Source organism: Manihot esculenta, chromosome 1 (assembly GCF_001659605.2).
Source record: "Manihot esculenta cultivar AM560-2 chromosome 1, M.esculenta_v8, whole genome shotgun sequence".
NCBI classification, from domain to species: Eukaryota; Viridiplantae; Streptophyta; class Magnoliopsida; order Malpighiales; family Euphorbiaceae; genus Manihot; species Manihot esculenta.
The window spans coordinates 34377608-34402126 of record NC_035161.2 but is presented as its reverse complement, the minus strand read 5'-3'; the positions used below and the strand labels follow the sequence as shown (position 1 = coordinate 34402126).

The 24519-nt window shown below is 33.7% G+C and overlaps 4 protein-coding genes and 1 long non-coding RNA gene across 8 annotated transcripts; 4 read left to right on the top strand and 1 right to left on the bottom strand.

Moving 5' to 3' along the window:
• Positions 1–579: 579 nt before the first annotated feature.
• On the top strand, positions 580–2423 carry LOC110611372. Its single transcript, XM_021751701.2, has 4 exons — positions 580–829; positions 978–1145; positions 1292–1475; positions 1772–2423. Exons 2-4 carry the CDS (start codon positions 1137–1139, stop codon positions 2227–2229), a joined length of 651 nt encoding a protein of 216 aa, XP_021607393.1. The 5' UTR covers positions 580–829; positions 978–1136; the 3' UTR covers positions 2230–2423.
• A 645-nt stretch (positions 2424–3068) lies between these two features.
• On the bottom strand, positions 3069–7141 carry LOC110611228 (subtilisin-like serine-protease S). Its single transcript, XM_021751453.2, has 11 exons — positions 6733–7141; positions 6549–6646; positions 6353–6450; positions 6108–6266; positions 5763–5874; positions 5121–5649; positions 4951–5045; positions 4618–4860; positions 4405–4519; positions 4117–4303; positions 3069–3865 (listed from the first exon to the last, which is right to left on the bottom strand). The coding sequence occupies exons 1-11, from the start codon at positions 6829–6831 to the stop codon at positions 3303–3305; spliced, it is 2298 nt and encodes a 765-aa protein (XP_021607145.1). The 5' UTR covers positions 6832–7141; the 3' UTR covers positions 3069–3302.
• Positions 7142–8897: 1756 nt separating this feature from the next.
• Positions 8898–11667, top strand: LOC110629694. 2 transcript variants are annotated; one of them, XR_002490271.2, is made up of 3 exons: positions 8914–9458; positions 9542–9611; positions 9717–11667. It is a non-coding gene; the product is annotated as an uncharacterized LOC110629694 (long non-coding RNA). The 2 variants fall into 2 exon arrangements; XR_002490270.2 differs by having other exon boundaries at positions 8898–9458; positions 9542–11667.
• Positions 11668–15459: 3792 nt separating this feature from the next.
• On the top strand, positions 15460–19391 carry LOC110611102 (diacylglycerol O-acyltransferase 2). 2 transcript variants are annotated; one of them, XM_021751268.2, is made up of 9 exons: positions 15461–15738; positions 15814–15888; positions 15971–16056; positions 16418–16524; positions 16607–16762; positions 17520–17606; positions 17950–18047; positions 18361–18448; positions 18773–19391. In XM_021751268.2, exons 1-9 carry the CDS (start codon positions 15551–15553, stop codon positions 18872–18874), a joined length of 987 nt encoding a protein of 328 aa, XP_021606960.1. In that variant the 5' UTR covers positions 15461–15550; the 3' UTR covers positions 18875–19391. The 2 variants fall into 2 exon arrangements, with proteins under 2 accessions (XP_021607029.1, XP_021606960.1); XM_021751337.2 differs by lacking the exon at positions 17520–17606 and having other exon boundaries at positions 15460–15738.
• A 1897-nt stretch (positions 19392–21288) lies between these two features.
• Positions 21289–24379, top strand: LOC110629253 (diacylglycerol O-acyltransferase 2). Of its 2 annotated transcripts, none has more exons than XM_043959074.1 (9): positions 21289–21572; positions 21693–21716; positions 21790–21875; positions 22203–22309; positions 22402–22557; positions 22703–22789; positions 23468–23565; positions 23702–23789; positions 24122–24379. In XM_043959074.1, exons 1-9 carry the CDS (start codon positions 21388–21390, stop codon positions 24221–24223), a joined length of 933 nt encoding a protein of 310 aa, XP_043815009.1. In that variant the 5' UTR covers positions 21289–21387; the 3' UTR covers positions 24224–24379. The 2 variants fall into 2 exon arrangements, with proteins under 2 accessions (XP_043815009.1, XP_021631860.1); XM_021776168.2 differs by having other exon boundaries at positions 21292–21572; positions 21642–21716.
• The last annotated feature ends 140 nt before the right edge of the window (positions 24380–24519 follow it).

Genomic DNA, 24519 nt, shown 5'->3' with positions numbered 1-24519 from the left:
TAAAATTAAATTTTTAAATTTTTTTATATTCAATTCGTTTAAAATTATCGATTTTCTATTCGTTATAAATATTACTTTAAAATTAATATATGTTTAATTTTTTTAAAGTATCATTTTTTAAATATTTTTTATAAAAATTTATTATTTATTTAAAAGTTATTTAGTAAATAGTTTATAAGTATTTTTTAAAAAATTTTAAAATTATAAATATTGATGCATTTTAATAAATAAAAAAATAAGAATATTAAAAATTAATTAAATAAAATTTAGTAGATTAATTTTTTTAAATAAAAAATAAAAGATTAAAATATTTAAATAGATGAATTGATTATAGAAATTTAAGTATATAAAATTAAAAATATAGAAATTTATCAATTAATTATATTAAAATTTAAAAAATTTAAGGGTAATTTATTTATTTTAAAAAATAATATTTACATAATTTTAATGATAGAAATGGATGAATAGATCGTTAATTTGGACGGGAAATTTAAATATTTAATTTTTAAAATATAGAAATCTATGCTAAAAATCAGGGTAATTTATCCTTATTTAAACTTTTGTGCCTTCTATTTTTAGCTGGCTTTTGTAGATACAGAAGCGGAAGCCATCAAACTCAGGTTCTTCTAGCTTCTCTAACCTCTCGGTCTCTCCTCTCTCTTCTCCCTCTCTCTGTCACCTTGTCATCTAAAATCTTGCTAACCCTAACACCACTGCCTCAAACGTTTCTCTTCCACCTGACGTGAAGCTAGAGCATAACCGAGAGAAAAAACAAGGGAAAATACTTGAAGCTCTGAGGACACATCTATTCCATGCGCGTTCAAATCGAGTAGGCTTTCTTCTCCTTGTATAAATTTTCTAATCAGTCTTCAAAATTTTTAATTTTTCTTCTATCTGTCATTCCAATGATCCTTAACTTCAATATTTTACTTTGATTTCTTATAATCGTTGAATTGGTTGGTGTTTAACAATTTTAGGTATTCCTTTTGATTGCTTGCTTGGCATAGTTATTTTCAATATCATATCTCGAATAGGATTATGAGTGACTTCACCAATAAGATGAAGAACTAATTGATGAATAAGATTAGGGCATATCTTCATTATTGATATTCTGAGTCCAGAAGATAGGGTTTGCGATGGTTTGGGTAAGCTCTTTCTCGAGGAAGGTGCCCTCCTCTCTTTATCTTTTTTCCTTTGTCTGTCTCCCACCCGATTTTGTCATACAGACCCGTACTTAGGGAAACTTCAGACATACCCATTTAATTTTCCCATTTAATTTTTCCGGTGCTAGTGGACGGGGCCTGCTCGTTTCTCCCGTGTACTATTATTGGGCCGGCTTCCTTCTTGCTGCTCGGGCTTGCAAACGATCCAGCCTATCATTCAGGCTATACTTCGGCCGAAGCCGCTGGTAGACCGACCTAGGAGCCTTTCGATCTCAAGGCCTGATCTCCTTTTGTGGGCCCGACTCAATCTAAGTGAGTGTGAGGTATAGTGGTTATCAATTATTAACATCATACTGATGTCTTCAGTGCTAACGATCTTTATGAGTTCCTGTATGAAGCCTCCGTTATTTATGAAAATATTGTATACGCATTCACCTGATATGTTTAAATAGATGCTATTGATATGTGCCTATATCTTTCTGATACTAATTGACCGTAGCCTTTTGGCCACTGAGAAATAGTTAGAAAAGTTCTCTAAAACCTCGAAAAAAACCCTTAGTAACTTCCTCCAAACAAAGTTTTAAGCTTTTGTGCTTTTGATCTTGCAGTACTGCTGGTGAAAAATACGCAAGATTCAAGGATGCCACCATCAGGGGAAATTGCAAACTCCAAGCCACGCAAAAAGAAATCCTCAACCTCTAGAGTTTCCTTCATCCCATTACAAGGTAATAACATCCAGCAGGCACAGGGCCCGCTGAGAACAAGCCAGAAGGTATCCAAAAGGAGCTTGAAGAACAAGGGCTCTCCACTGATTCAGCAACAGGAAAGATCAAATTCAGATTCATTGCCTGACTCATCTACATCAGAAAATGAATATCGTGCGCTCAGACGGAAGTATTTGCTGTTGGAGGAAGAAAGCTTTGGTCTGGGGAGAGAATTGAAAACGGTGGAAGAGGACGTTAAGACACTTGAAGATGAGAAACTTGCATTGTTAGACCAACTGGTTGTGTTAGAAGGTCTACTTGATCCTTCAGAAGTGCATTGTCATGAGTTTGTATCACTGTGATTCATTATATCTGCCCCTGGCTGTTGGTGACTATTGATTGGTGCACTTGCAAGTTATATGGTTGCATGGCATACTTCAATGAAGTTACATTATGTAATTAATCGCTAGCTCTGAAAGGTTGAACAAGATGACGTAATTTCTCCCGTTTCTATTCTTTTAACAGTAAAAACGTAAGGAATTGTTTAAACATGTTACATTAGAGCATCATCTGCTATATGCAGCACTAAAATCTGCAGATTCTATATTGCTTTTGCCATTAATAAGCTTATTAAGTATTGTCTCTTACAAGCAATTTTGCGAGGTTCTGATTTAATGGGAGGAGTTCATGAAGAGCACAATTACACAGAAAGGGGTGCATTGCCCTCCGAAAAGTTGAGACCTCGTAATCTACGAAATAGTTTCTGGTAATCATCTACGAAGAGAGATTTCAAGCGAGAATCGGTTACATATTTGATCGCAACAGAGGATCATCCATTACTTTGCATTTTACTTTGGGCCTGCCTAGAAACTGTAATACACATATCAAGGAATTGCAACGTAGTGCACCCGAACCAAACCGGTATCGGGCTGATAACTAATGAGTTATCAAGTTCCTTGCTTCGGGTCGGATCCCCCAGATTAACTAGAGTTTTCCTCGGCTTATTGAGTTAAGCTTGTAATGGAGGCCTGAGGTTTTTTTTCCCCCTAGGCTTTGATCCAAAGGCGTATTTTTCTTGCATCTTATGTTTTGAGCCAGATTTGTAATCTGTTTTTTTTTTTATAAAAATGATAATGCTATCTTTGGCAAAAGAAATATTCATATATTACTGAAATATAATCTAGCCACGAAGGAAAAAGTGTTAACAATTAAAACAATGGAAAATTTATTCTTTAACTTATATATATATTCCCATATTTTATTATCCGCTATAACAAAATAATCTTCGAATAAATTCAGCAGCTTGTGTGATCCAAGAATATAATGGCCGTCACCGTCGATTTACAATGTCAGTTATATTTTTGCATTAATATTTCATTTTGTAGGCTGTGGATCTCAAACCTCCTTGACCAACATATATACAAACGAAGCCACATCATCTCATCAACCCCATAGTTGAAGATGCAACCCGAACAACTATAGGGCTAGTGACCCTTGTCATTCTATTTCTCCATGTCAAAAACCCAAATGTATAGCCCTTTGATGGAGCTGCAACCTTCAAATTCACAGTGAACTTAATCTTCTGGCCGTAGCTGTTGAAGACTAGCCGCTTCGGCACAACAGTGACATTGATTCCAACAGGATTAGACACTACAGCTTTATAAATGCTTCTTGGTTTGCCAACATTCGTCACTGTTCGAGTTATAGAGATGTTGCCTTTAAGATTCGGCACAGTGATGGAAGGATAATTGAGGTCGGAAGCTGTTGTCAAAGTCTGATTACATGTGCTATTGTCTCTCGTAACCAAATGCAGCGATCTCTCATCGTAACCAATTGAACAGAGAAAAGCTTTATAGTCTGTTGGCTGTGCATCATATATGAGACCGGGATCAAGGACACTTGTTGGATCAATAAATCCTGATCCATAATCAAAAGCGTTACCTCTTCTTCCACTAGGATCCACTGTAATGGGATTGAGGTTTTTGTCGAGGATGGTAGCTGCAATTTCCATTAGTAATCAATGTTTGTTAGAAGGTTGTTGAGCAAAAGATATATACTTATTCTGTCTCAGGATGAGAACAACGTCTGGGTAAATAAATGGGTTCATGGCCCAAGGTGGAGCATCACATGACGCAAAAAAAAAAAAAGGGCAACCCAGGACAAGCTGTTTGCTCGAGTAAAATTCATTCAGTTGTAATCCCTCTGAGCATGTCTTAAAATTATGAGTAGTCTACTGTAGGAGAATTTACCAGTAGTCATGATTGCAGATTTGATGGCAGATGGAGACCAAGAAGGATTAACTGCTTTGATCAAGGCTGCAATTCCTGTTACATGTGGGCAGGCCATGGAAGTTCCAGAAAGAATGTTGAAATGCATTTTCCCAACTGCAGGAGACCATGCTGCGAGGATGTTAAGTCCAGGAGCTGTGACATCAGGCTACAAAGCAGAAAGTAAAAAATGAAAACAAATAAATGGTCAAACATGAAAAGAGGTTGTACTAATAATTACAAATTCAAGCTACCGGGTTGATAGCATACCTTCAAAATTTCAGGGGTTAAAGCATTGGGTCCTTTGGAAGAAAATGCTGCAATCCGTGGTGCAGGCTGAGAACCCAAAACCGTCTTTGCACGGGATATTTTTGCTATTGGTTTTCTGTTCAGAAAGGTAGAATGGCCCTCATCACGAAATTGGATAAATTTGAACAAGAAGATAAAAGACTGAGTTCCCCATTGTGAGAAATGAAAACAAACCGTGTGCCATTAATATAAGATAGGATCTTGTTCCCTATCTCCTTTCCAACAATGGCAGAGGGAATTAGAAAGGGAATGGCAACATCTTGATCTGCCTCATCAATAAGGACCATCCCAACTCCACCAGCTTCTTTGACAACTGTACTCTTTGCCAGCTTAGATTCTGTTGAACTCTCAGCATGTCGACAGACAAGGACTTTCCCTCTGGCTTTAGTACTATTCAAGGAACTCTCTAAGCAATAACTACATCAACAAGAAAGTAAAACATAAATTAAGGTTTCCTCATGCACTGAAATGCAAATTGCAATGGCTTTCAAGTACCTGTTGCTTCACCTGGATTGGTAAGGAGTGAAGTATCCAGCATAGGCTTCAGAGGCAGAGATGATTCTTGCAGAAGCATTCATTTCAAAGAGACTGAGACTTTCACCCTATTTAATGACTTTGAACAAATGAGGCTTTGTCCTTTACAGGAAAACTTTTGAATGAGAAGAAAGTAGCATTACCGAAAAATTAGCAGCATTTCCTAATATGATATCAGATGCAAAGTCCCTATCTGTTGAACTGGCAGCAACTGTAATCATCCATGGGGCGAGATTTGTTGCAGAACCTTGGTTTCCTTCATTTCCGGCTGAAGCAACTACCAACACTCCACGAGCAGCAGCGTGAAATGATCCAATAGAGATGGCATCATTGAAATAATCTCCCTGAGGGGCATCTGGACCCAGAGACAAAGACAATATATGAACCCCGTCTCTAATCGCATCATCGAAGGCAGCTAGTAAATCAACATCATAGCAACCGGAGTCCCAACAAGTTTTGTACACTGCAATTCTGGCCATTGGTGCACCACCTCTAGCTCCCCCAGTTGCCAACCCCTTGTAATTCATATTTGACACATAACGACCTGCAGCAGTTGAGGCTGTGTGGCTGCCATGACCAGAGCTGTCCCTTGGAGATCTAAATGACAATATTTTGTCTGAATCTTCTTCAGCTTCATAGCCACTCATATAGTATCTTGCTCCAATCACTTTCCTATGTTATAAATTTTAAGTGACACTAAGTATTGCCCAGTAATAATTGTCTATGTCATTGAGCCATCCATTTAAGAAAGAAGGGGAAACAATAGCGTTTAGTATGAAATGAACCTGTTGCAATATGAGGCATTGAATGCTTCTCCTGATTGGCACCGCCCCTTCCATCTGGCTGGCACTGGGGGCATGTCATCATCGCTAAAACTTGGAGATTCAGGCCAGATTCCTGATTCAGATGGGGTAATTAGAATGAATATACTTCTTTTCTCTTTTTTCCCCCCTTTGAAGTACATTTGTATGATGTATCGCATCATAAGGCAATTAATGACGAAATTATGGAATTTCAAGGATCCATATCAATATCAAGTTGGCATTTAAAGGAAATATACATGTATGATTGGCATTGAATTGAGAAATGAAAATTGCATTGGGGAGTAAAAACTAAAAGGGCGTTCTCACCTGTATCTATGAAACCAATAATAATGTTAACTTGGTTCTTAGTAGAATATCCAGGAATCTCCATTGTTTCTTCACCCAAGAGACCCATGAAATCCCAAGAGTGAGTGGTGTGAAGCCTTCGTTTCAAATTGGGAAACACAGAGACCACTCCAGGCATCTCTGTTGCAAAAAAGTATATATTACATTTTAAATTGAACAAGCACTCCAAAAATACCAAACAAAAAGTAAACTATTGAATTAGTTACTAGAAATCTGGGAAGCTTGTTCGTCCGTTAACTTGGCAGCAAATCCCCTGAAGCCATGTTTGTAGCTATAAAGGTGAGAGGCCCGCGCTTGTTCAATGCTATTATATGAGCAAGCACAAAAATGGCAATCAATATAAGGAGACGGAGTAGTTAATTAGCAAGTAGACAAAAGAGAACAGAGAGCAAAAGAGGAGACCTGCCACCGTGAACAGCGGCGAGTATTTGGTGGTTTTGGGCAAGAATGTGGTCTGGGTGGTCTCCAATATTTTTGCTTCCCATATAAACAACATAAGCCTGCAATGGAAAAACAGAATGACAAACACAAGGCCAGGGACTTACAACAATTATCAAACACTTACAAAACAATAAGATGGATGGACCTTAGAAGAAAAGCAAAATCCAAACTGTCCAACAAAAACACAAAGCAATAGCAGATTGAAGATGCAAAGCCACCGACAACTACAGAGTGAAGCACCCATCTCGACTTTCCCTAGTGTGCTGTAAATGTTACTGAGAAGGAGGAGAAGGAGGAGGAAGAGTTGGGCTTCTTTTTTTTTTTTTTTCTGGTTGTAAAATTAGTACGCCATGGAAGAGAGAGAAGAGAAAACGGTGTACAGAGGGAATTATAATTGGTCTGCAGAGAAGAGAAATATATGTGAATGTGATGTTGGAGTGATGGGATGGGAATGGGAATGAGAATGAGGTATTATTATTATTTTTTTTATTATTTATTAATAATAATAATAATAACAAAATTAGTGACCAATTATTCATGAAGGATACATGGTGAGATGCTCCTTTGATAAGAAAAAGAAAGCTTTGCTTTTAGAGCAAACTAACAAGGTGGCCAGCCGCTGTCTCCTCCTCTCTATTCCCAACTCACCCAGATCGCCCTCTATTTCTGGACTCACTTTCATTAAATGGAATAATAACAATGGACCATCCCTAATCCAGCTGGCTAACGACACGCTGAGTAATTATTTCTTTTAAATTAATGATCTGGAGAAAAAAAAAAAAAAAAAAACCTCACTATTGTTTTTTCTATGATACAATAAGTTGTCATTAATAGAATCTATTAGACGAGGAATAATAAATAAATCATGAATTAATACTGAAAACATGCACATATTCTTCTTGTTTTCATAATTTCGGATGACTAGGAAGATTCCCATCTACTGATTAGATTTTAGGTAATTAATGGCATCCAGGTCCAATTTATTAGAACTAAGAATTGTAATTTATTTGCAAATCGCCTTTGTAAGTTCCACATGGGATCTAGATTAGGGTTGATTCATTACCCAAGATTTTATCATTATAGATTATAATTAACAATTATATGCAAATATGGTGGATTCTAATTGGCAGAAGATATTTTCTGCTTCTTTTGTATTTTAGCATCATTTTGGGCACGTGGAACCCCAACCCTTAGTTTGTATGATTCAGGCACAGCATATGACAAATTATTCTGATATTGATATTCATGTTTCCTTCAACTTAGCTCATCAATTATATTAAAGTAAAAATTGTCAACAAGTTGAGATATCTTATAAAAATGAAGCAAGAAGAATTATGAAAAGATTCCGGTAATTAAGATCTCTAGATAATAGTGCAAAATTGAAAAATTGGGTGCAGAAAAATGAAGTGAGGGCTGTAGATAACGGCTAGTAACTAAGTCTTGTTTTGATGTCAAAATGGGAAAGTAATGAAACAGGAAGAAGGGTAGAAATAGTGAATGCATCCGTATGATTAAGTGACGGAATATTAATCTGTGATATAAGTAATAATAACAGTAATGATGAATGATAAAATTTTTAAAGTATGATGGAGATGGGAGAGGGCAAATCGAGTGCGTTAGTTGACTAAGAGCATCTCCCAATCAATTTCGGTGCAAAAAGGAAACCCATCCATCCATCCATTTTCAAGCTTCTTTATCCGCCATAACTTGAAGGATTATGTTTGCTAATTACTTTGATTATCATCATTATGATAGCATGCGCTTTCGTTTCACACTAACCTAACTCTCACTTCTCTTTCGTTTTCTTCTTGTTTCTCATCTTTTAATCCAACCAACTTCCCTACCCACCCACATCTACGATCTCTCTCTAACCGATCAAAATTAGGTTTCCCAATTTTTCTAATAGATCTGCAATTAGTTTTCTCCATCATTATATTGTTTTTTTATAGAATTAAGCGGTAAGCTGACATGTGGCTGAGCAGCGCATCATTAGCTCCAGACTACCGTTCTTCTCATTGGTTTAGCACCTTTTTTTTGGATGTTTAATGTCGGGACTCGGGAGAAAATGAAGAGTAATTAAAAAAGAAAGATGAAGATAAAAGGATAAAAAGATGAAAAGATAAAAAGATAAAAAGATAAAAAGAAAAATATAATTTTTTTTTCTCTTTATATGGTTATTATACTCGTACAAATTAAGGTTTAAAGAATAAAATATTTAAATATATACAACAGTAATTTTTTTCCGATTTGAAAAAAAAATAAATACAAAGAATTGAAAAATATTATATTTTTTTTCTATTTATCATTTATTTAATGTTAAAATTAGAGAAATCATTTTTTTTTATTTTCTATTTTCTCTGTTTCCCTCGATACGAAATAATCTGATACATTTGTAGTTGTTAGATGGAAGATACTGAATCTTGATCAACCCCCAGGGAGAACTTATGGGTGCAGCAACTTTTTTCTCATAGGTTTCTAGTGGTTGCAGCAACTCAAGGTTCTGCATACTCCAGCAAACCCGGACAAATCAGCCTCTCTTGAGCTAGACCAGATTCCGATGAGCCCCCTCCTTGGGCTCGGGATGAAGAGAGTCAATGCCAACGGCAACGCCAACTCTGCAAAGTAGAATATCGAGATTCCCTACCTTGTTTACTTACTTGCCTCAGAAATCAACACAATTGCTGCAATAAGCTTCTTTTTCATTTCTACCCTATAAACCAAGAAAATTAAAATATCAAAATTGTAAATTGGTTCACTGATTAGATTTGAATTGAACGAATGCTGATAGGTTCTGGGTTTGAGTATGTGAATCAGAGCATCTTCTATGATCCATTGCTCGGGTTCTTTGCCTTCACCAGCATCCCAACTTCTGTGAGTTGGGATTTTGTTTTCCTATCTGCTCTTGTTTTAATTAGAAGATATATCTACTTTTTTCACAATTTTGTTCTCCGCAGGAATTTTGTGGTTCAAGTCTGTTAAAATTAGAAGCTGAAAAACAAGACAGGAGAGGTGGATATCTTTAAGGTCAAGAACCCCTGACGCTTCTTGCTTTTCTCTTTGTTGGAATACGAGTAATCTCTTCTCAATTACTGATACAATGTTGCTTCTTCTATTGTTACATTTCTGAAGTTCACCTGTGAATACCACAACGAGCTCAGAGAACAATCTGCATTTCTATGTAAAGAATGTTAAAATATGAAATAAATACATTAATTTTACTTATCAATTGTTTCAAACAATACATTTCAAATGAATTTTATGATTTTGAAAAGTAATCCAAACACATGAATTTTCTTATAAGTTCATCTGAATTGAATTCTATAATGATTCTGGACAATGAGATATAACTAGGTTAATATGCTGAGTAAGCTCAAGTTTTTCAGTGTCGTGTGTAAAAGAGCAGCATTATTTGTCTGTAGAATGTGCTTGACAGAACGGATGGCACTATCAAGCAATCTTGATAAATTGCAACTTTATATAGTATCTAGGCAAAAATTTCCTCATGGCAGAGTTATTTGTCTGTGTCATTATTGCCTGAAGCATAGCCTGTGTAGGTGAATTACCAACAAAGTTGATGGATTAATACTGATAATATGCAACTTGGTGACTTGAGATGACATGGAGGATGGCAGTGAAAAGACTTACCAGCCTCGTAACTATTTGAAAAGATATAGTCCTAAACCAAATGAAATGGAGCAGATAGATTCATATAGCCAGTTCCAAGTAGTTCATGATTGATTGAGTTGAATTTATTATAGAGCACTCTGATTCTCAAGAAAACGAGATTAAAGTCTTAGCAAATGTAGACAAGGTCTAGATTATGATTAGGACGTTGTAGAATCTATATAAAGTCCTAGTTTTGCATTTATACAAACAGGTGCTGCTCAGTCTTTTGTGAAGTCCAGGATGCACATGCAAAGATGTAGATGAGCTGGAATCAGGAAGTAGGTCTCCCCCTCTCTCTCATCTAATTTTTTTATCCAATAAATCCTTTTAAGAAATAATCTTATGACAGGTGAATTAAAAATTTTTTAGTTAAAATTAATTAAAATAATAGTTAAAATATAGATAAATATAAAAAATAAATTTATTATCTAAAATTTTAAAATTAAAATGCGTTTAATAAATGAAATTGGTAAACTTTGTTTTATCATATTTAGAGGACAATCGATTTAGGAATTAGGATGGCTTTTCATCCTGTGAGGTTTGATTGCTTTGGAATCTTTAGGAATTAGGTGCAATTACCTGGTCCTTTTTATCTCATTTTTCCCCTTTTTCCTTTTACTTTCTTTTCTTTTTCTGACACATTCAGATGTGAATACTGGAAAGTACTTTCAGAATTTATGCATTAGACGGCCTTTTTCTTTTTTGATGAATAGACTGTCATTTTTTTTACCCCATTTTGAAAATACCGTTTCTTCTTCTTTTTTTTTTTCGAAAAATTGAATTTCATTGAAAGTTAAATAGGTATAAAGCCAAATATAAATATGTGCTGAGAAAAGGGTGCGTTTTTGTTGATGACAAAGAATCAGGGTGCTTATGATTTTGTCTGTAAAAGTTAGGGACCATATATATATAATATCCCTGGTCATGGAATGGATGATTCAGAGTTTGAAAGTAATAGATTCCACACAAGGGTATCTTAAAAAGAAATTTACATGGCTGTAAATTATTCTGACGGCTTCAGACCAACTTGTCATGAACAGCAACCAGTTATCTAGTTTGACAGGTGAGCGTCACGGTTTTTTTATTGTTATCTTGCTGTCAGACTAATTAAGTTTGTAAGCCTTTCTTTTTTTTTCTCCCAACAGAAATGAAGATTTATTTCTTTGACGAAAATGGTACAATAATTTGGACTTTGGACATATTATTTTCAGTAAATTATTGGAAGTATGTTATGTTCTAAGTTAGCGTAAGATGGAATTTTGAAGAATCAAAGACTTGGAAGACAATTAATTTTGTTTGCTTAGCGGGATACTTTTGATAAATTGTTTGACAAGTTATTTAACAATTTTTCATTTAATTAATAAGAGAAAATTTTCATGGCGTGCAGTGCCGGTGACTAAAATTTTTGCTGTTACTTCACTCTGTTGATGTTTTTTTTCTTCTTTTTTTTGAGAAAGCCTTTCTTTACTTGTTGAATTGTGCATATTCAAGCAAAGTTGAGTTGAGTAACACACTTGTGGATTATACTTATAGGACATCTAAATATGCAAAAAGGCTGACTTACGACATGAAGCTCTTAAAGAAGATAGGTTTTCTTAAGCACAACTGTCCTATGCCTCAAGTTATCACAATCCAGTGACTTAGAAACACAAGAATGAATCGGTGAGCATGATGGTCTTGTGATGAAGCTGGACATGGCTGCAACTCCAGCTAGCATCGACAATTGTATTCTCTAATAAGACAAAAACAATAACTATAAACTCCAAGTAGTCATAGACTTGGTTGTCCACCCGTGATCCCATCGGTGCATAGTGATGCTTAACTCCTTGCCACATGAGTTCTTTCCCCTTCATAATTCGGAGGTCAATTTGCCAACCCTTTTGCACGGTTGTCAATTAAATGAGAAAAACTAAAGCAAGAGTTAAAAGGATATAACATAAAAAGAAGAAAGCAAGTCATATCTGGAAGAAAAAGATTGTATTGGATAGAGATAGTTCGCATTGTAAACATTTTGGAGACAGTCCTAATCTTTCTTTATTGGACGTGAGCATGGCTTTTGCGCATTCATATGTCCAAGGTAAGTGATAAAAAAGGTGCCCCAGGCGGCCACTCGAGCAGTGTCCCACGTATATTGGGCAGTTACATCAGAGTCCCCTGAAACGAATTTAAACACACCGCAAAAAGAAAAAGGACTGGACGAATATGGTATTTTATTGTCTTTCTTTGTATTTCAAAATGCAATTCATGATGGGCGAAGGCCTAAGCCCAATACGAGATCCAATTAAAGATATAAAAGTCTAAAGGTGCGACCATGGACTGTAGCAAATAATCCAATTTCAGCTCTAAACCCAAATCAATCTGAAGTTTTAAGGCCCAAAACACTAAATGCCAACCACCCAGTTTGGAAAGGAATGAGATTGAAGAGAAAACCACGCAAAGCTCCAGAAGCACTATAAAGAGCTCAGCTCATCCATTGCACTCTAGCTGAGCTAAGTAAAGATGCAGCAAAGCCATGAAAATTCAATTAATTCTTGTGCAGTTGTGCATCAATTTTAATTTTATTTGAAATGATTTTTTAAAATTAAATATGAAAATTAATACAAAGGAATTAATTAAATTAAATATTTACAAATTTTTTTATTTCATTTCATATATATGAGAATAAGTGGAATATTTTTGCTGGAGTTAACTATGGCCCACGGAAGAATTGAGAAGCACAAAGGTACAGATAATAGAAGAATGGAGAGGAGAGAAAGCGGTGATCAGTGAGCAGCTTCAGCTGGAGTAAAACGGAAATGGTGGAGACGAAGAACAATGATCCAGACATCACCATATTCAATTCCAGAGAGATAAACCCAACTAACATTTTTCATTCGATCTGTGGATAATTTTTACAAAATGCACTGCAGTCGGGTCTACTTTCACTTGATTGTTGCCATTTGATCTCAAATTTACTCGTTTCTTTTTTTTCTGTTATTTGCATTAGAAAAAACTACTTAAATATTTCATCAAAGAGCTTAAACATGCGACTTTTTCCATTTAGAGTTCATTTGAATTTCTTGGCAGCGGCATAGTGGACTCTGAGAATTTGTTGTTTTGTGGTATAATAATCAATTTAAAATCTCATTTATGCTTTTGACAATTTCTCCTTTCAGATCTCCATTTCCCTATAAACATCCAATTCACGCTGTGGTGGGTAAAACCAATTGAGCTGAAGAAAAATCCACGGCCTACCGTGGAAGAGGTATGCATGCCGCTATACTGTATTAGCTACAATCATCCAAATTGAACTTATATATTAGAAGAAGTGAATATATACTACTTGGTTGCAACTGAAGTTTGCTTGTAACATAGTAAAACTATGGGGGCAAGAGTTGTTTTCACATTCTTTAGTGAAAATAATGTGGTGTCTTGTGAAGATGCCAGGCCATCCAAATTTGAACCAGAACCTGAATGAACAGCAATCGAGGGAACTGGTTCGCTATTCGTAGTGGTTTACATGGGTTAATTCTGGTTTTCAGTGAAAAGGGGTTGGAGACCTGAACTGAAACGGCATATAGATCGAGTCCCGGTTTTCCCTGTCTGACGTGGAATGCTACTCATATGCTGCCTTGAGCAGCAGAGAAATGGCCTATTTCATTGGGAGGTCAATTTATTAGAAATAACTTAACCGAGTTAGGGAAGTAACTTAATTCTCATACAGTGAAGTGACCGTGGCTAGCCAAACCAGCAGAATTTTAACTCTTACTATAAACTTGAAGTTGCTGAATTGAGTTATGTCCAACTAAAGAAATGTGGCCATCTATATTTGAGCTGCTTGCGTTCTGCTTTGGGAAAAAAAAATTATATTTATATTTTGTGTGTTGAAAAATTAGCTACTTTCAACAAAGGCAAAATCAACGCCCACAACAGCCACGTAGAGGGATACAAGATGTATAATGTGTTAGGTCGAGATCTCATGGCGAGATTTCTTTAGGAGTATAAAACAGCGAGATCTATTACACCAAGATGACGCCGTTATTGAGGCTTCATCGAGGGCCCGAGGCCATGGTGGTCCTGTGAATGTGATGCTACTTCTAATCAAGCTCACTAAACATCAAGGCAATGGTAATAACTAATAACATCAAGTCTTTCTAAGTCTCTCCCAACTTCTCCAACCATCTCTTTTGTATTTTATTTTATTTTATTTTATTTTTATATGGTCCTATATAATAACATCAATCCACCAACCTCAAACCAACATTGAAAATAAAATTTAACACGTTATAATAAAAAAAAACTCCGATAATAATAATAATAATAATAATAATAATAATAATAATAAAGAGATGGTTGGCAGTTCACAAAGCATTGTGTACCAGCGAGTATGAGTTGTCGTGTTGCGTGCTCACTCGTAGTAGTAAGCAATAAATGTTGGCAGCTGAAAAATCGAAGAAAGCACGTTCGGTGTCGTCACGTGCTTTCTTTAACATCGATGATCTTAAGAACAATCGAATGACAAGACCCATCTCGTCGTTCAAAATCTTTGATTTGCTTATTTGTTTGAAAGTTAATGAAATCAGAGACCGAGAATGTTTCTGAGAAGCGGTTCGACGATGAGAATGATACGTAAACGGTCGGCGGTGAAAAGCTTAGCAGCTATAATTCCCTTCTTCGATGTCAATATTTGCTTGGCTTTATCACTTGACAACACTAAACTGGAGGAGCTTCATTGTGGAAGCACACAATTGAGAGTGGCGGATCTGAGATTCAGATGAGGAAGAGGCAGTGCGAGCATTTGGGTTTTCTTTTGTTTTTGGAGGACTGGTCAGCTTGCAAACCCGATCAAGAAAGTTTGGGCATAGATTTATAAAAATAAAAAGGGAAAAATTACTATCAACCCTTTAAATTTTAAGAAATTTACTAATACATTATTATTTTAAAATTATTTTATTAAAATATTTTTTATTTTATAAAATCAAAATTTTAGTTTTTTAATCAATTTATTTTACATTAAAAGAAATTAAATAATATAAATATTTCAAATTATATAACTAAATAACACATATATTAAAATTATAAAATTAAATACTATAAATATTAAAAGAAATTAATATTTTTTTAACAAAATAATTAAAGCATGCATGGAGACTAGTTAGAAAATAAATAAATAAAAAAAAGAAAAATACTGGTGAATAAAAAAACTACTTAGGAGTTAAATAGGGGGCAGGGTCTGGAAGAGCGGTCAACACCGAAAGGTTATTGTGGTCTGACTGCAAATTTCTGTTAGAGAGAGAGAGAGAGAGAGAGAAATAGGGATGGTGGAGAAGGAGATGAATGGTAATAATAATAATCAAGAGGTGACCATATTCAATTCCAGAGAAATAAACCCAAGTTCCCTATTTCATTCAATCGTAGCCTTAGGGCTATGGATGGGCGGCATCCATTTCAATTTCCTCTTATTCTTCATCCCGCTTCTCTTCTTGCCTTTCTCCAAATTCCTACTGTAAGTCTCTTCTTCTTCTAAAGTAAATTCAGTTTTTTTTAACAAATCCAATTAACGACAAATCATCTTTTTCAGCTTTTTTGGGTTGCAATTGGTATTGATGTTCATTCCGGTCAACGAAAACAGCAACTTGGGCCGACGCTTGGCCAGGTACCTAATTTTGCTCATCTTTGTTAAACTTTTACTTGCTACAAATTAATCATTCTTTTTTTTTTTTTTTTTCTAAACTCAGGTATTTAGCTAAGCATGTTTCCAGTCATTTTCCCGTCTTTCTTCATGTTGAAGACATCAATGCCTTTCATGCTGATCGTGCTTATGGTTGGTTTCTCTGCATTTCTCACTTTAGCTTTTCCTTGTATATTACCATTTTACTTGAATTAAATTCTGAAACTTCCTCGACTGCTCTATATCTAGTCCTCGCTTTATCTCAAAAGGGTAGACGTTTTTCCCTCCTTTTTGTACTTAATAGGATTGTATAAGCTGTAAAACTGCTTTCATTGTTTAGCTTCTTTTACCTCGGGCTTAGATCTTTCTGCTGGTTTTTTTTTTATTTGAAAAAAAAAAAACCTTTCTCATCATACAGGCCAGGCAATTGATGCTATTGTTTGCTATAGAGCTATAAGTTCTAAATATGCATTTATGCTGATGACATCTGTTATTTATTTCTTTTCACCTGCAGTGTTTGGTTATGAGCCACATTCAGTTTTTCCTATTGGTATGGGTATACTTTCAGAATCTGTGGGTTTAATGCCTCTTCCTAAAATAAAGATCCTTGCAAGTAGCGCCGTAAGACTCTCTAATCCTCAGTTCCTGTGGCCTTGCCCTTGTATATTTAATTAGGCCTTAATCGACCTTTCTCAATGATTAGGTGTTCATCACTCCATTTATAAGGCACATATGGACATGGTGTGGTCTTACCCCTGCAACTAAGCAGAATTTTACATCCCTCTTGAAAGCTGGTTATAGTTGTGTCTTGGTGCCTGGTGGAGTCCAAGAGACATGTTATATGAAGCATGGCACTGAGGTCTCTTAACTTTTTTCCAGATGCACTTTACCTTTTTCTTTTTTCCTCTATAATTTACTTTTCTTCTTGTTGTATTCACTTGGCTTTGCAAATTTTGGGATTATTTCTGCCTGATCCCGCTGACCTACACTGGTGTATGTGATGTTTTGTTGGTGTCCTAATTATCTGCATAACCATGCAAGTGCTGCTATGTTATTATTAGTTAGATTCCTGCTTTGGGTTGTTGAATTTTGAAAGTTGCAAGTATTTCTAGAATCTGTTTGGTTGCAGGAAAAAGAGAGCAAGAATGGAATGAAACTCAGATAATAAGTATTTCCGTTCTGGATTTCTGACTGCTGCTCCCTTTACTTTAATTGGCCAAACATAACACCCAAAGCATGAAAAGAAGACTTGTTAAATCAAAGAAGGTGCTAAAGTTTTTCTCATTTGGCTTCTCTTTCTTCCGATATTAATTGGTGGGGGAAGCTTAACAGTGAGTCGTGACATTTTTTCCATGGAATTTTGGTGATAAGTTCATTTAATTACTCTTTTCTTTTTGTTTGGTTTTCCTCCAATATAACCACCTAGATTCCCTTCTTCCTCCATTCTCCTTTTCAAGTTTCATCCCTATTTACATGGTAAAGGACAGCTAACATTATATATCCCTGGTATAAGAATTTATTAAGCCCAAGAACTGAAATGGTCTGGTATCATATGCTATTGCTAACCATAATCAGTTAAGCAGCTTGGTTGTTTATCCTGCGTGTTCATTTTGCAGATTGCTTTTCTTAAAAGCAGAAGAGGATTTATCCGAATTGCTATGGAGACTGGCAAACCATTGGTTCCAGTTTTCTGCTTTGGTCAAGTATTGGCTAATCCCTTTTCCTTTTCTTTTTCTTGTGTGTAGGTAACATGTGTAACAGGTTTTCTTTCCTAATTGTAATGCAATGTGTTTTGCTTATGGTTTATTTTTCGTAAAATTGGTACCAATTGGAGTTTCTTATACTTCATCATTGAATGCATAATGGCGACAAAAATGTTGCAATTTAATGGATAAATTTGTTGGCTTTTCCATCAAGCTCGATGTATACGATATTACTATTTCATTATTGGAACTATTATTACATAAATTTACATCCTTTTTGCCATTATACATTTTGGATCACTCAAATTAGTAAATATTAACTGTTTTCTTATTCTTGCTGCAGTCACATGTGTTCAACTGGTGGAAACCTGAAGGGAAGTTATTCATAAAAATTGCAAGAACAATTAAGTTTGCCCCGATTATCTTCTGGGGAATTCTTGGGTAAATATTAATATGGAGAAATTTTGTAAGACACTGTAGTTAGGCCTACTTTTGGTTTGATTACCTTGTGATTTGAAATTGGCAATCTGTCCCATTCCCTTAATTAGCTCCTCCTTTCCCTGTTCGAATTAGGAGGTCCTATTAAAAGAATTATTTAAAATTTTGCCCAAAGAGTTCAAAATTATGTAATTCTTTTTTTTAGCATTCATATTGGATTGTTGTAGAGGCCTAGTTGGAATTAAAAAGGTTGTTTTTTGGTGTAAGAATCTGCTTAATACTTCGTTTATACTTTGTAATATTTGTTCCTTTCCAGATCTCCATTTCCCTATCAACATCCAATTCATGTTGTGGTGGGTAAACCAATTGAGGTGAGGAAAAATCCGCAGCCTACCATGGAAGAGGTATGCTTACCGCTTCATTGTGTGGGTTCTGTATTAGCTAGGATCATCCACATTGAACTTGTCCAGTAAGAGTGCATGTATTGTGTACTTTTTGGTTATAACTGAAGTTGTGGAATTCCTTGCTTGTAACATAGTTAATTAGACTTCCTGCTGTACATGCATATATAACCCTCCTTGCTTTGTCTAAAGTGCATTATAGGGCTGTGCAAAAACAATTAGTTCTATATCGAAAAGCTAAAGGAAACTCATGAGAATTTAAACCCAAAATCTCTTTCATATGTTCAACACTTACTGTATTTCATTTCTATTTGACTGTTTTTGCAGGTGGTGGAAGTACAAAATCAGTTCATTACAGCACTTAAAGATCTCTTCGAGAGGCATAAATCACGGGTTGGCTATCCAGATCTTAAACTTGAAATCATGTGATACTTGCATATGATATGTTGTATTCATTATTTAAGAAGGGAAATGAAATATAGAGCAGGTGATAAAGCATCATTTGTGGCATGAAAATTTTGGTTGTTAGTGATGTCAGAGTCGAAAATGCCTGCTGATGAATTAACTGGAAGTTGAAACTAATTAGGCACCCCTTGATGCTGGTCGTCTCAACTATGATCAGCAAAGTTTTGCAAATGAGCAGCAGCTTTTATTTTGTGGGATCATCTTCTATTCTTTTTGCTAGGAAAAACATAATCAGCCATTGATGATATTGGGGCCAAAGTATTATTGTTCAGATGTACTGGAAGCTAAGAATTAGCCAGTCATTCCTCGTGGGGTTGGTGCTGTAATTGAGCAAAGAGTCATTAATGTTAAATCTCGACAAAAAGTCACCTTAAGTTTTAGATTATCTGAAGGGGATTCTTATAAATTGAGCAATAGTCGACAAGTTGTTGCTCACAATATGAACATTTCGAAATGACCCTGCGATTGATGATTTTGCATCTATATGTTACAACGTTATCAAGGTTTAATCAGACAAAAAGGAACCAGAAAGTTCCATTCTCATGGTGTTCAGTACCGTGAGAATTCCCTCTGTGGTGCTATCAGTATTATGGTTATTCCAATTCGATCAAGAAGTTTTCAGATAAGGGTCATGGTTCTATTGAGAATTAGTTCAGAATAGGAAAACAATCCGTATTTTCTAAAAGATTAATACATATGTGATTAAAAAAAAATTATTCAAATGCAAAGGAGAAAGTAAGAAGTAGCTTAATGAGTGAATGAAAAAAACATGTTTTTTTTTTTTATCTATGGGTTTTTGCACAAAATTACCGAACTTGTTGATAGAGTGTCGTCTTGTTCTTTGAAATTAATGTTGAATAATTATATTTCGATCTTAAAGCATAAGATAATTTTTATTATTTAAATTAATTAAAATTTTAAAACTTGTCATATACCTAAAGACAATTTTTTAAAAATTATTAAAATAATTATGGCATTGTTTTTCACGTGGATGGTGACACCTACCTAAAGACAATTTTTAAAAAAAAATTACTAAAATATTAGGCATTGTTGTTAACGTGGATAGCAATTCAAAATTTTAATTAAATAAATTAAATTATTATTATATTAAATTATTAAATAAGATGTGCAATTTTTTGTTTTTGAAAAAGTTAGATGATAATGGAGTAATAATATATTTTAGCTATTAAACTTTTAATTTTTTTTAATATATTTAGTTTATTTGCATTATTTAAATAATTTAACTGATGAAAATTAATATAGTATAATCTTTATTTTTATCTTTATATATGTTAAAGCTTTTTGATTGGATAGAGATTTTTCAAGACTAAAAACACAATATTAATTAATTATTAATTATAGTTTGAAAAACTGAATTCATTGTTTCTATAAATACTTTGAAAACTATTTTCATTCCTTCTATATTTATAGAAACATTGATAATATATAATAAATTGTATTATTGAATTTTTTTTGTTATAAATTAAACGAGAATAAAAATGAGATAAATATAAGAAAAAAAGATAAATATAGAGAAATGAGAGAGTTTATATTGAAATATGTATCCATAAGTTTTGCGTGGAATCTCTATTTATAAACTTTTCAAATATAAATATAATTTACATGAGTAATAACTTTAGGGGGTTATTGATAATACTTTTCTTAGTATTGTGTTTGGATGAGAGGAAAATAAAAGAGTAAGAAAAATTTAAAAGAAAATTAAAATTATTTTATTTCTTATTTTGTTTGGATTGAAGAAAAATAAATGAGAAAATAAAATAAAAAGTAAAAAGTAATAATTTAAAATTACTAGTCATTTTCTTTCTAAATTGAAGAGAAAATCAACGAAAGATGAATATAATTATCTTTCTATTTCTATAATTATTTATTTTACTATCAATATAAAGAGTAAAATAATTTCTTATTTTTATTATTTATTTCTTTACTTCTCATAAAATTTTCTTTCCATCTTTATTTATAAAACTGAACGAATTGAATAAAAAAATTAATTTAAATTAAATTGATTTAATTAAATTTTTTAATAAATTTTTTATTTTTTAACTTTAAAATTTAATTAAAATATTTTAATAAATATAATTTTTATATATTTTCAAACTATATAGTATTAGTAATTAATTGATTTAATTTGATTTTATTAAAATTATATTAAATTAAAATAATTAATTTTATTAAAACTGAATAATCTAAAAATTTAATTAAAATTTTAAATTAATTTAATTGGATGAATTATTGCGATTCCAACAGAATCTGCAGGCATAATCTGCCTCGTAATACTTACAAATTTCTAACAAACAAAAATCAATAAAAAAATAACGGATATGAATAAAGCTGTACGCACGTTTTAAAGACAAAGCTAGTTTTTATTTTTTTAATGTGCACGTTTTAATAAAGTTAGATACAGGTGTCCGGAACAGCGGTAAACAGTAAACAGTGATTCTTGTCTGCAAAATTTTTGGATGTTGGAGAAGATGAATGGTAATAATGATAATCAAGAGGTGACCATATTCAATTCCAGAGAAATATGCCCAACTTCCCTATTTCATTCAATCCTAGCCTTCACGATATGGACGGCCGGCATCCATCTCAATTTCCTCTTGTTCTTCATTCCTCTTCTCTTCTTGCCTTTTTCCAAATTCCTACTGTAAGTCTTCTCTTCTTCTTGTAAATTAAATTCACTTCTTTTTTTTAACAAGAAATTATACGTTCTCAGCTTTTTTGGATTTCAATTGCTGTTGATGTTCATTCCGATCGACGAAACCAGCAACTTTGGCCGGCGCTTGGCCAGGTACCTACTTCTGCTCATCTTTGTTAAACTTTTTACTTGCTACTAACTGATCATGCTTTTTCTCTACACTCAGGTATTTAGTTAAGCATATGGCCAGTCATTTTCCCGTCTTTCTTCATGTTGAAGACATCAATGCCTTTCATTCTGCTCGTGCTTATGGTTCGTTGCTCTGCTTTCTGACTTCAGCTTTTCCCTGTTCATAACCATTTACTTGAATCATATAAATTCAGTTCTGAAACTTCCTCGACATCTAGTTCTCAATTTATCTCAAAGGGTTGATTTTTTTCACTCTTTTTTGTACTTAATAGGATTGTATAGGTTGTAAATATCTTTCGTTGTTTAGCTTCTGTTACCTCGGGCTTTGATGTTTCTGCTGGTTGTCTTTTTTTGCCCCTTTTTGGGAAAAAGTTACCTTTCTAGTCATGTAGGCCAAGCAATTTGTCAACGTTTTTGGTACTCAACAGTGTTATTTCGTTTCTGGTGCAGTGTTTGGTTATGAGCCACATTCAATTATTCCCTCTGGTCTGGGAATATTTTCAGACTCTATGGGTTTGATGCCTCTTCCAAAAATAAAGATCCTTGCAAGCAGCGCCGTAAGACTTTGTAATCCTTAGTTCTTGTGGCCTTGCCCTTGTATATTTTAATAAGGTCTTCATCGAGCTTGTGTCTTTTTGCCAATGATTAGGTGTTCATCACTCCATTTCTAAGGCATTTATGGACATGGTGTGGTGTTAGAGCTGCAACGAAGGAAAATTTTACATCCCTCTTGGAAGCTGGGTATAGTTGTGTCTTGGTGCCTGGTGGAACCCAAGAAACATGTTATACCAAGCATGATAATGAGGTCTTACGCCTTACTCTCTACACAATTTTTTTTTTCTTTTTCTTGTTGTATTCACTTGGCTTTGCAAGTTTTGGACTTGGGATTTCTGCCTGATCCAACTGACCGTCACTGGTATAGTCTAAAATCAAGCATGTTGATTTTGCAGATTGCTTTTCTTAAAAGCAGAAGAGGATTTATCCGAATAGCTATGGAGACTGGCAAACCATTGGTTCCAGTTTTCTGCTTTGGTCAAGTATTTCTTCTTTCCTTTTTCTTGTGTGTATGCTACATGCGAAGCACGTTTCCTTATTGTAATGATTTAAAGCTAAACCCTAGAAAAAGTGGTACTATCTTTATTTAGCATTACATTTTTAAAATTTTTATAAATTTTTGAAATTTTTTTCCTATTTTTCTTTATTACTATTGGATAAATTGAGATTTTATTAAGTTGAAAATTTATTTATTATTATGAAATCTAAATTCATTAACTACATCTATATCCATACAAAAAATAATAAGCTATATTACGTTTTGTATATTTTTCCTCTATAAATAATACTATTATTTTTTATTTATTTTTTAAATAAAATCTTTTTAATTTTCTAATCATTAAATAAATAATTTTTTAGAAAAAAATCTTATCCTTATTAATATTCAATTACGTAAAAGAAATATAAATAAATTAGAATTGTTATGAATATTAATAAGTTAGATTAAATTAAAAAGGATAAAATTGTAAAAGAATGAAATGTTTAGAGATTTTTTTTTTTTAAATGAGGATAGGAGATTGGGGAGTAAAATTTGAGATCTTAAATTAGGCTAAATATGCGAGTCCATATTTATATATTTTTATTTGTTGAATATAAAAGAGGAATAAAATAAATATATTTTAAATTAATAAAATTGAAGATTTTTCTTATTGTTGGTGCAGTCAGGTGTGTTCAACTGGTGGAAACCTGGTGGCAAGTTATTCGTAAAAATTGCGAGAACTATTAAGTTTGCCCCTTTTTTCTTCTGGGGAATTCTTGGGTAAATATCATTATGTAATTCTTTTCATTAGCATTCGGATTGAATTGTTGTAGCCGCCTAGTGGGAATTAGAAAGATTTGTTGTATGTTTGGTATGAGAATCTGATTTATACTTTGTAATATTTGTTCATTTCCAGGTCTCCAATTCCCTATCAACGTCCAATTCATGTTGTGGTGGGTAAACCAATTGAGGTGAGGAAAAATCCGCAGCCTAAAATGGAAGAGGTATGCTTGCAGCTTCATTGCGTGGGTTTAGTGTATTAGCTAGCATCATCCGGAACTTAGCAGATTCAGAAATTTTACGAAATAAAATTAATTTCATGATGGTACTAAAACAAATATTCAAATTCAATGACGTGGATGAAAATTACCCATACTTTTTGCTATAACTGAAGTTGCGGAATCCTAATGAGATTTCCTGCTCTACATGCATTTATAGCTCTCCTTTACAGGGCTGTGCAAAAACAATTAGTTCTATAGCGAAAAGCTAAAGGAAACTCATGAAAATTTAAACCCAAAATCTCTTTTATATGATTTCTATTTGACTGTTTTTACAGGTTGTGGAAGTACAAAATCAGTTCATTACAGCACTTCAAGATCTCTTCGAGAGGCATAAAGCACAGGTTGGCTATCCAGATTTGAAACTTGAAATCATGTGATACTTGCATTTCATGTTTTATATTCATCATTTAGGCTTTGTTTGGATGGTGTTTTGTCATTATTTCATTAATATTTTGTTTTCTATGATATTGTTTTTATAATATATTGTGTTGTACAACATTTTCAAAAATTACATAGTTAATCATAGTTTTATATCCATTATTTGTTTAATTTGATTGTGTAGTATTGCTCTAAATAATAATTAAATTACTTAAATATCTTCATTCATTTTTTTCATACAATTTAATCATTAATTTTTATTTTTAATAATTTAATATATATTTTATATTTATTT